At 39.0% G+C, this 11,981-nt stretch overlaps 1 protein-coding gene across 1 annotated transcript; it reads left to right on the top strand.

Annotated features, from left to right (window-relative positions):
* The first annotated feature begins 10,137 nt into the window (after nucleotides 1-10,137).
* Nucleotides 10,138-11,667, top strand: id3 (inhibitor of DNA binding 3). The gene is made up of 3 exons (XM_043263281.1): nucleotides 10,138-10,578; nucleotides 10,681-10,759; nucleotides 11,417-11,667. Exons 1-2 carry the CDS (start codon nucleotides 10,288-10,290, stop codon nucleotides 10,732-10,734), a joined length of 345 nt encoding a protein of 114 aa, XP_043119216.1. The 5' UTR covers nucleotides 10,138-10,287; the 3' UTR covers nucleotides 10,735-10,759; nucleotides 11,417-11,667.
* The last annotated feature ends 314 nt before the right edge of the window (nucleotides 11,668-11,981 follow it).

The following is an 11,981-nucleotide window of genomic DNA, read 5'->3' as shown; positions in this document are numbered from 1 at the left end:
GTGTGTATGGAAAAGGGCAGCCATGTTTATTTATCTGCATTCATTTTGTGTTCCATTAACTCTCAGTTTAAAATGCATACAGTATATAGAGGACGCTTTGGATTTGTTTGATCAAGTTAAGACAGTAAGGAATGAGACAACAGTAAATTAAAATTTAACCAGAATATTTTTGGGGAATGTTGTAGATCTTATTGTGTAGAATTAATGTGTGAATAAGTGAATTATGTGTGAAGTTTATTTTTAAAAAATCATGTTTATTCAAAATGTCATAATCTCCCGGTGAAAATGAGAATGTATGCAGAATGTTATGCAATCATTTAGTGCGCTTTTCATCACACATGTGCAACACACTCAAAATTCAATCAACAACTCATGCATAAAAAACAAATCCACATATTTTTTTTCAATAATCTGTTGAAATCTGTAAAACACTCAGATGTTCATCACAATATGAAAGAATATGTCTTCTGATTTATCCGACTTTAAGCTGATCTGTCAACTGATGGGACCCCTTCAAATGTCTTAAAGTGGCAGTATATATTATATACATTGTTTTTTGTAACAAATATATTTCTAGTTTTAAAATTATAATGTAAATAACTGACAGTCCTGGCTTCATGGCTGACCTATGACTCGACATATGATGCAACTTTCTTCATACGCCATATGAAGTCAGAAGTCAGAAAAGAAACCAGAATTCAGTTAGTTCTAGAACAGAAGTCAGTTAGTTATTAACATTATCATTTTAAAACTAAAAATATTTTTTTACAAAAAACCGATCTGCTTCAGAGGACATGTGATAGCCCCCTAAAGGCCTTTAGGCAAGTTTTACATTGCAGTACCTGCAGACATATATATGATTCACGGAGCTTTAAAATAATGGCCGCTGTCCACCGACAGGCTAAATTAAAAAAATAATAAGACTGTGTTCATCTGAAAAAAAAAAAGTCATATGCACCTTGGGTGGTTTTGGGGTGAGTAAAATATAAGGTCATTTTAATTTTTGGGTGAAATTATTCCTTTAGGTTCACTTAGTATTGATAGAAGGCCTTTAAAAAAAATTAAAAACTAAAACATACTGACAAATATATTTTCATACACTGAATGAGCTGCTTCTGTCTTTACCATCTTTTATATAGTTACATTTTAGAGTATTTTTTCTCATTCTGTTCATCATTAGTTTTGTAGTGTGCACGATCATTTAAAACCTGAAGAAAAATGCACTTAAAAGTCTTTAAAACTCAGCCTAGTGTACTTGCGTGTGTGTAAGTGTGCGTGTGTGGTGTGACTTTTGGGTAATGCAGTTGCCTATATAGCAAAGATGGAAAATCATAGAGATAGACAGATCTTGCAGCTGAGGTTAAAAGAAGTGTGTGAGTGTGTGCAGATGAGTGTGTTATTAATGCCCTGAGTGCTGCAGTGAGAGCAGATACTGGTTAGCTGCTGTGGTTGTGCTCTTGCAGTGGCAGGAAACAACCCAACCTGTGATCTTTGCAGACTCTAATGGAAAATTCACTCAAACAGAAAAAAAAAGTGTGCGCTTGTCTGCATCTGTGACAGAGAGTGAGAACATATGCTGCTGTCACCTAAAAATAAAGGTGTTACTTATTTATTTATTTGATTATAAAGGATGCTAGTTGCTGCCACCCAACCCCCCCAAAAGTATATTTATCTTTTGCTTGTGATGTTTATATCTGCTTTTATGGTTCATAGAACTGCATAGTAATTAAAAGGCAGAAAGACATCATATATTCATGATAATGCATTTACGTAAAATTATGCGTGCACACCTGTTCTGTGTGTTTGTCTTTTGTACTTATCTTTGTCTGATTTAAGTTATAATATTATGTTTTTTGGGCGTTGTCTTGCCAGGGAAGGGCAGAAAAATACGCACGTGTGTGTGTGTGTGTGTGAAGTGTGTCTTTAATATGACATCTCCAACAGCTGTGTATAATCTCCCAACACACTCACACTCTTTTCCCATTCCATCTTCTGCACAATGGAACAAAAGAGCAGGAACTGCCACTCTCTCCCCACCGTCCAATCAAAGCCGTCATTATTTCTCTGCGGAACACTCCCTCAGGAAGTGCCATCTCCAAAACACGCCAGCTGTGCTGCTGTGCTTATTATGGGCCATTATGAGAGACAGAGACACAATAACCCCACAACATACAAAATACCGTATCTGGGCCATTGTGCGTACATGCCGCATTAAGGTCCCCTGCTGTGAGCGAGCGCTGCTCTATGGATCCATCGAGAGCAACGCACCCGACTCTGAGACAACATCTTGCACCGCTCGTGACTTCAGCTCAAATTACGGCACAAAGCCTGGGCCAGGTGACGGATAACATCTTCCAGATGTTAGTTGGATGTCATTTGGAGGTTACGGTAATACAGAAGCTGCAGCGAGGCATAAAAATCACAAATCATATGGTGGCGTTTTATGGGGTGAAAGTGGGTGTCTTATATTTTGTCTTTAACCTTAAACAATTGCTCTTCTACCACCCACCTTCCCAGAGACCACAGCTGAGATTATGGCAACCCTAACATCTATAATGGACATCTCCTGAAGCTGGACAGGTGCTGCTGCAGTCGATGACCATCCTCACACAAGCTGTTGCCAAACATAGAAGATGCCGTACTCATGTGTTGTATTGTGAATAATTATGAGATTCAAATTTTAAAATATATGAATTTACAAAACATATACTATATACATATACTATAGTAAAAGTTTCACAACTCAAAGATCTTATGGCAATGTTTCTACGAACTATGTCGTTTCTAACATGTTTAGCGACACTTTTTTTTTTTCCTATCTAAAATAGATTAACTTGTCACAACAGTTCATAAATGAAATGTGCAGTTAGTAGAGCTAAGCGGTTAATGCTCTATTGTGGTTTATGAGAGCATTTACTTAATGTATTTTCTGCGAACACAAAATAAAGCCTCATTTGCTAAAGCAACACACTTGGCAAACGCTGTGACTATGCACACTTACAACCCGCTTGTTCCTACAAGAGCTCTTTTATCAGGTGAGCTACCAAGCAAATTTACTACATCAAAAAAAAAAGCAAATACAAATGAAGCTGATTATGTGATTCAAATATTAAAATATATGATTTTACAAAACGTATAGTGTAGTGTAGTGATGCCGCCACTCATGATTGGTCACTTGATGGTTTGCTGTCTTGGAACACAAAGAAACACAAACATATCCTTCATAATACGGTTGCTATTTACATCTCATATGGTATGTAAACACGTTTGTTACCAAGGCAACGGCTAACAAGCTGTTATCAGCCAGACAGTTAAAAATGAAACCATACTGGCTGCATGGGCACAAAATACAACAGTTACACAATGAAAATGGTTTGGCTCGAGCGCTGAAAATGTACTCTTCGGCATTAATATGCTTCCAACGTTACGGTTTTCCTTTTTTATGCTGACTAAAATAACTAGTCGTGACCGTAATATAATTCCAAATGCATGGCATTAAACTCAGTGAAAAATAAAATATTTTTAGAGATGTTCTTATTATTATAGGAAGATATGAACTCCCACAGCACACTCGCTTGCAAGTATGACAACCAACTTTGAAGAGATACTTTACCCAAAAATGTCTTAATAACTCATCCTCATGTCATTCCAAAGCCATAGGACCTTTATTCATCTTATGAACACAAATTAAGATGTTTTTGATGCAGAAGGTATATAGACAGCAGAAGACTACACAAAAAAGTGTTTTTATGACACCAGGTTGGCCAAAGTTGTAGAACAGTCAATCAATGTTTGCGGCACCCATAATGAATAAGAATTTCTCTTGTATAGATAGATATACAACTGACTAGTTTTTGTTACAGAGCTTCTCACGTTTTTTCCAAACTAATGGACAGATATTTCAGTCTCACGTTTTATTTTTAAAGTCTGCATAATCACAGCGTTTGCCTACTTATCATCCCTATCTGTCTCTCCATCATTGCTGATGGTCAGACCTTGGTAGACGTCTGAAAGCTGATAATTAACTTAATCCGTTGACACAGGTGAGCATCTTTGTGGTTATTTAACACCCGTTACAAACAACACATACACAGTCCTGCAATTAAACGTGCTTCTTTATCACACAAACCAAATCCACACACCCAAACATATGATCACATTTACACCTTCTCACGTCCCAAAACGCTCATATTCGCCGGCCTAAAACTCAGCGTAAATGATTGTTTATGTTTATTTGAAGTGATTCACACTGAGACATTGCGGGACAGTTTGTTTACTGGAGTCGTTTCTCACTGTGAATCTTATCTTAATTACTCTGTGCTTCTCACTATATGGCCTCTTCGCAAGTCAAAGGTCATCAGCTCTCTATCTTAAGCCCTCCCCCCCAGACAGGGAATGCTAAACTGACGTATAATCTTAGATTTACCACATCCCCCATAATCTCGTTCAGTCACCCTGACATTAGCTAGAACACGACCATATCAAGGCCTGATGACCTCTTAAGCTTTACTGCTGTTTCTGACCTAGCTGCTTCATTGTCTTGCGATTATTAACTAATTAATGCAATGATCTTGAATAATTATATCAATTATATCATCATCTATCGTCTGTTGTTTTATCTAAAGAGTCACACTAAATCAACGGTTTGAAGGTTAAAACTGAGCAGCTTTGTGGATTTGCTGAGAAATAATTTGAGAGGCTCTGTGTACAGAACGAGTATATATTTATTTTAGACATTATTTTACGTGTAGCCTTCTTGCTTTCTGTCTTTTATTTTCTGAAGAGGTTCTACTGATTTGTTTTTTTTTTTTAAATATACTATCTTCTTGCACATTCATTTAGTGTAGTATATTTGATGTACACTACTGTTTAAAGGTTTGGGGATATTAAGAAAGAAAGAATATATTTTATTCAACAATAACATTAAATTGACCTGAAGCAAAAGTGAGACATTTCAGTCACAAAAAAATGTCTATTTCAATGAAATTTTTACATGAATTAACAAATCCATACAAAATGTATCAAAATTTTAGGCACAACAGCTGTTTAAAACATCAACAATAAGAACTGTTTTTTGAGCACCAACTCAAACATAGTTCTAAAGGATCATGTGACATAAATTAATTTATAAAGTATAGTCCAATAGAAATAGATTTTGAATTATAATATCATTTCCCAATGTTACTACTTACTGAATTCTTTCATAATTACTTTCACAATTAATTTCATATTACTGAATTCTTTCAAAAATAATCATTTCATGATGATGAGTTTTTCTTTTACATTTTTTTTTTGTACTTCTTCCTGTAAATGCTAACTCATCTTTTTCACGAAGCCCCCTAGCAATGGTCTTGGCTTTCTTATAGACCGTGATGTAAAGTCACATAGGAACCTAAAGTGTGCTGTCGTGTCTGTTTGAATCAGAGACGATGCGTGTGTAGTGGGACAGCAAGCAAATGGTGACATCTCAGAAGATAAGAGGTTAGTTATGTCTGATTAGTTGGCTGTCTATCCACGTTGGTCTTGAAATCAGGTCAGTTATTGTGTGAGTGTGTGTATGAAGCATCTTGAGGAAAGAGAGGAAGAGGCAGTGACCTGGATAGGAACAGCAAAAGGAGGGAGACCATGTGTCAAGAAATCAGCTGTTTGTTTCTCAATGGCTCTTTCACATCGTCTGTTCATGGAAAGATCTCAAATGAACATGCGAACGTGTAGATGTACGTGTGCATGCGTATACTTTGAAATCGAAAAACCAAAGAACTCTCAGTGATGTCAAAGCATCCTTGACCCAGAAAGAAATGTGTGCACACTGGCTCTAATTTACATGCAGACACTCAGTAAAACTGTCTGTGAGGACAAGAGGGCTTTTGGCCTGGGTTTATCTCCCTGAGCTCTGTCTCGCTGTCTCTTACAATGTTTTGCCCTCTTTTATCCTTCTTTCATCCCTTCTCTTTTTCCCTTGTTCCTGTCATCTAAATCCAACTCCTGTCTCAGTCTGTTTTTATAGTCGGTGCATATGCTGTATGATACTCATGCGTTTGACCCCAGGATAAATGCCTACTGTGTAGCCCTACTTAACCTTGGATCAATGCAACCAATGCAAACATAACCAGTTATGTAATTTAAGCACAAACCTCTGGCAGTACATTTATGGCTCCATGATGTTTTTCTGTTTCTCTTTCAGAGATCTCTTTCAGAATATTAGTTGCAAGCCGATCTGGTCTCGCTGCCCTGCAAGGCATATTAAAGATACTATTAAAAGATGTTTTTTTTTTTTTTTTTTTTTATCCTTTTACTACAACTAAATTACACATTGAAGGCCCACTATATTTCAATAACAATAGTGTTTTATTTTATTAATAATATGTGACCCTGGACCACAAAACCGGTCATAAATCAATAGCACACAATACATACTTTCATGCCAAAAATATGCCATTAGGATATTAAGAAAAGATCATGTTCAGTGAAGATGTTTGTAAATTACAACATTTTTACTAGTAATATGCATTGCTAAGAACTTTAGGGCACATTTTTCTCAATATTTATTTATTTTTTTGTAGTTCTATTTTTACATTTTGTTCATTCATTTATTTATTTTGCCCCATCAGATTACCAAATAGTTGTACATCTTGGCCAAATATTGTCCTAAAATCTAAAAACTGACTGTTATGACTGGTTTTGTGGTCAAAGGTTTCATATTCGTAAACCTTTTTGACCATTGCTTTTATTTTATTTTTTATAATGTCATACAAAATCTGTTCATTATCAATTAGTTGTATCGCTCCTCTTGCCGTTTCAAACACTACCTATCGCTATCTCTCACTCAAAAGTCGCCACTCCTTTCTCCGTGGAGAATATTCTCGCGGTTTTCTCGGCGATCCCTCATTGCTATTGGACAAATAGAGAGGCTTTGTCGACGAAGAGGGAAAAAACGCCTTGAAAGATTTTCTTTGGGAGTGATGAGGGCGGGAGGGGGTGGAGGGCCGTGCTAATTATGCACGGCGATTGTTGATGGCTTGATTGTGTGCGTCCAGCTGCACAGAGGCGCGGGGGCGAGCCGAGGGCGGGGACGCGGAGCAGGGCAGACTCGCTGACGCCAGTCGCCACATTCTCCCATGCGCTGAAAAACAGGCTCGATTGTGCCGGACCTGGTCCACAGACACCGCAGTCACCCTGAAAATACGCCTCACGTGTCCCCTGTGTTGAATTCATCAGTACCAGCACTTAAAAGAGGTATAGTTTTCAAATTGTAATTAAACGTCACATCAGGTCAGTTCACGAGGTAGCCTATGTGGCGTGTCACGTGATTAGGGAATAATAAGGACATATTCATCCTAGCTTAATATGCTTTATTGGCATGACATAACTGCATATTTGCATTGCCAACAACATTGCAAAATGCGTAAATTGAAGTAAAATAAGACATGCAGATGGAGTAAACCGTTAATATGAACAAATAAAAATGAAACAAAAATAAACGAATAAATCAGCGTCATGCTCCTAATCATGCAAATCGTCCATGAAACAAAATGGTTGATTTGCATGATTAGGAGCGATTTTTTTAAAATCAGCATTTTAGATTAAAAATGTAATTATATAGCCTAATGAGTAATGAAAACAATTTCAAAAGAAGCAGGAAGTTGGTATGGAACAGGGTATGTCATTGAAGTAGAGATGTAAATGACTAAAGTGACTTGATTTTAACGAATTGTACATTTGTTAGTTATAAGCCAAATTGCACTGAAAGGGACACGTAGGCCTACTCTATGCAGTAGCCGTCCTTCATATTGGGCAATGACATACTGTACTTATTATCGCTCTGGTATAACAAAGGCCTAATGTTTGAGACAAAACAGTGTCTTCTCCCAAGCAAACATTTAGGGAGTTGCTTGGTATCAGCAGAGATGATGAAACATTTCCATGGATCTGTTTTAAATTTCTTTTCTTTTTTTGGTCATCCGTGTTTTGCTCTCACACCCACATCATCTTTTTTGAAATATTTTTATTGCTATTTTTGAAACTATCTGGATACCTGCAGAGGCCTTCTTCCCATGCTGTTGGTCTTGGCAAGAAAGGAAAGGGCTGAATTTCTTGCAGACGTGCAGCAAGGTGAGCATCAACTATAAGGGCAGTTTCTGTGCACCCTAAGTAATCGGCACGGCCTGCAAAAAAAGTGCATTCATCCGGTCGCATGCACTTCAAATAAAAGGCGTGAACAGGCCAGTCTTTAAAACTTCTGATGGTTAGGCGCCATGTTTAATTTCTAACAAATGTAACGATGCCGTGAGAAACAGAATGCCAGTCAAACCATGCTGTTATATTATTCCTACCTTGTTACGCTACGACCTATCGAACCGACCGGACCTCACCTCGCCTCTATCTCACAGCCCCTTTTTTTTATTCACAACAAATTAAATATTGTGTCTTCTTTGACTAAAGTGTACTCAATTTAACACCGGTTTGAACACGACAAAATATAGACTAGCCTGCCATTCAAGCAAAACAGGAATGTGTTTTATTTGAGACCTATTATGCTACTGCAGTCTGAGAAAACAGAGCTGCTTTTGTATTAGTTTAACTAATCTAGCCAAACTGAAGAGCTTTACACACGGAAAAACTCTTCACTGAATGTAAGCCCAGGTGTGCTCAAATAAATTGTGCGGGCAAGTCTACATGTCTTGGGCGCGAGGTTGGGCGGGTTCTCGGAGCTTGATTGAGAGCTGCACCGACCAATCAGGGCGGCTTCACGGCCGAGACTAGTCTTTTGCAGATGGGGTGCGCGCCGGAGCGCGTGAATGGATGACGTCGGGAGCCCGGCGCCAGGCTGTCTGGGACTCGCGCGTTAGATCAACACAGCTGGAGCGGGACAGGACACACAGCTGGCCCGCCAGCGCATTCCTTCACAAAAACAGCACTGTGAGAAAAGAGGGGACACATCTTGATGTAAACTAAAAATGCGCTGGGTTAAAACTGGAAAGAGAGTCAGGCTGTAGTTTGATTGTAACTTGCGAAGAAAAAAAAAAGAGTCATGGGAGACAGCTATAGTTACGATCTATTTATAGATAACGAGTAACACTTTTAGAATGCAAGAAAACCGCGCGCGGTGGTTTGCTCAGAGGTTCCTGAGTTGGTTATTAATATTTCTATGATCGTGAGAATATTAGGAGATGTTTTATTGAAATGAATCTATATTTATCCGTCTTGGCATGAGAATCGAGAGGGGTATCAAAGTTTCAAGCTTGATTCATTACTTGGGGGAAAAAAAAGTACGTTGAACTCGTCGCTCACGTGCATGCAAGTTACTTGGGCACTTTTTACATTTTAGGGTTTTCATTTTAACTAGCAATTAAGTATAACAGCCTATTTGCATTTGAGCGGGCTGCTTAAATGTGTTCTGCATAGATATTTAATCTCAAGTAGCCTAGGCTATGTGTCTCTCCTAAAGGAATTAATTCCCGACGCCAGTGTGTCTGCAGGTCACGGGAGGAGCAGATTTATGGAATTCATCCATATCACGTCTTAGCGGAGATAGAATAATTATAAGCGGATGATAGCATTTTCCTCCCGCTTATTCCTCAACAAATGTTACACATCGAGAGCGTGCACTTTTGAAAAGATAAGGTCAGCGCAGCCTAAATCACAAGTTCAGGGTGTTCATTCAAATTTAATTCTAAAATAATTGCGAATGACTAAGATTGCATAGCCTGCAAAGTCTCCAAAGGATCGTTATAGCCTATACATGAATTAAAAAAAATACATATTGTTAATAATAATAATACTAATAGGGGGAAAACACGGGTGAACTTTAAGCAAACTTTATATTTAATCTACTGCACAAGCTGGCCCAGCTCCGTTTAGGTTCACTGACCCCAAATCTTCACTCAGATCCACCACAGAAAATATATATATATATATCTCTCTCCTTCTCTGGTACTCTGACAGCTCTTCCTCATTCCACTATTCTGTCTGACTGGCGTCTCAACGCTCCCAATCGCTAGTTACCTATTTGCATAGGGCGGGGCATGTGCCCTAACGAGCCTCTCACTATTGGCCCAGCAGCACATGAGGGTTTGTTTATTTTTGGAGAGGGCGGGGCCACGCGAAGCGGCGCTTGAAAAGCGGTCGCCGCCTGCTCGCGCTTCCATCGTTCAATGAGCGCGAGACGCGGAGAGAGCGAATCGTTGGATACCTGTCAAGCTGGAGAGCTAGTCGGTCTCACTTCCCAGACTCCTCCAGACACCTCTGCAGTCGGATTCTACCAGCAAGCCCGACGTCCGATCCAGAATGAAGGCGATCAGTCCCGTTCGCTCCGTCAGAAGCTGCTATGAAGCCGTGTGCTGCATCTCGGAGCAGAGTCTCGCTATCAGCCGCTGCAAGAGTCCCATCGAGGAGCTGTCCGACATGAATGACTGTTACTCCAAACTCAAGGAGCTGGTGCCCAGCATCCCTCAGAACAAGTCCGTGAGCCAAGTGGAGATTCTTCAGCATGTAATAGATTACATCTTCGATTTACAGATCGCGCTGGAAAACGAGACGGACACACAAAACACGCCTGACATGTTCATGTCAATGAAGGTGAGCGTGACGTTATGTATTGCCCCTTAAATTACTGTTACTGTTAATCGTGTAGAAATCAGTGGAAGAAATTCAAACTGTGCGTGTATTTTCCTCCTGTAGAACTCAGAGATGAGCCGCAATTTCTCCAAAGAGGATGAAGCTATGTGCCATTAGGACAGAGCAACGACAACGTTCAATGGTACGTTACTGTTTATTTCTGCTTTAATCGCATCTTGTTAGGCATTAATCTACACTCCTTTATTATCCATGGAAAATAAAAGTTATTCGGCCCTCATAGGATCACCAAAAAACGCTCCTCTAATAAAGAACCATTCCTGATCTGAAGAACCCTAAATGAAACTTCAAGAACAATCAAGGCTATATGATGCTTTTAAACATGTTCTTTGTTTCATTAGGTTCTTCAGACCAGCGTATTGGTTTTAAGTTTTTTTTTTTTTTTTTTTTTTTTAACGAAGCAAGAATAAAATGTTCTTTGTGGAACCTTAAAAACATATCCTACGTGATATTAAGCTGGGAATGTTTTAAATGGAATCTTTATATTAAAGAGCAAGTATAGCACAAGATTATTCATCATGCATGGGTTAAATCTCATGTTTTTGGTAAATGCCATACAGGACAAGATTACGTATTAAAGTCTGCCCGGTGTCCTAATTTTTTGGTCATCGTGCCAATCAGCAAACAAGCTTGGATTCCCCTATCAGCTCTAGCAAATGAAAGTTTTCCATTTGGCGCCAGACTGTCTGCCGTCCGCCTGAATCCACAGTGTGTGCGCGTGTGTGAGTAAGTGTGTGTGTGTGCTCTAAGTTAACTTTTCTCCCTCTCATCTATGCTGCAGGTGCGGGATAGAAACTTTTCTCCTCCACTTATGGAAGAAAAGAGAGTGAAGGGGTGAGCCGGGTGAAGGAGTGAGGCTCTATTCAGAGTGTGGGAAAGCAATCTGCACCCCTCTCGAGCTGTCTATTCTTTGGTCACTGGACACTTGAACAAACCAAAGCCGAGGATTTTTTAAGATCACAAAAAGAAAAGCCCTCCGATTTTTTTTTTCTTTTTAATCATTCCTGTTTTTTTTTTTTTTTGTGGCAACAATCAAGCATTGTATATTTTGTACTGGCTACATTCCTGACTATTTGGACTAACTAATATCTCTTCACACACCCTTCCTTCCCAGCCATTCTTGAAGATCCCCCCCTTTTTTTTTTTTTTTTTGAAAACATTTCCACATTTCAGCATGGCTGCAGTTTGGTCTCAGTGAGCTTCTCGAACACTGGGATGATGTACATATTGTGCTTGAGGGGTGTTTTTGTGTTTTAGGGTGGGAAGGGCCTTGGGCAGTGGGAATACAGACGTGGATTAGAATTTGAACTCTATAATATAGAGTGGATTGTATATGTTTGTGGGGA

Source organism: Puntigrus tetrazona, chromosome 17, assembly GCF_018831695.1.
Source record: "Puntigrus tetrazona isolate hp1 chromosome 17, ASM1883169v1, whole genome shotgun sequence".
Lineage (NCBI taxonomy): Eukaryota > Metazoa > Chordata > Actinopteri > Cypriniformes > Cyprinidae > Puntigrus > Puntigrus tetrazona.
The sequence above is the reverse complement of the archived record's forward strand: the minus strand, read 5'-3'. Positions and strand labels throughout refer to the sequence as shown.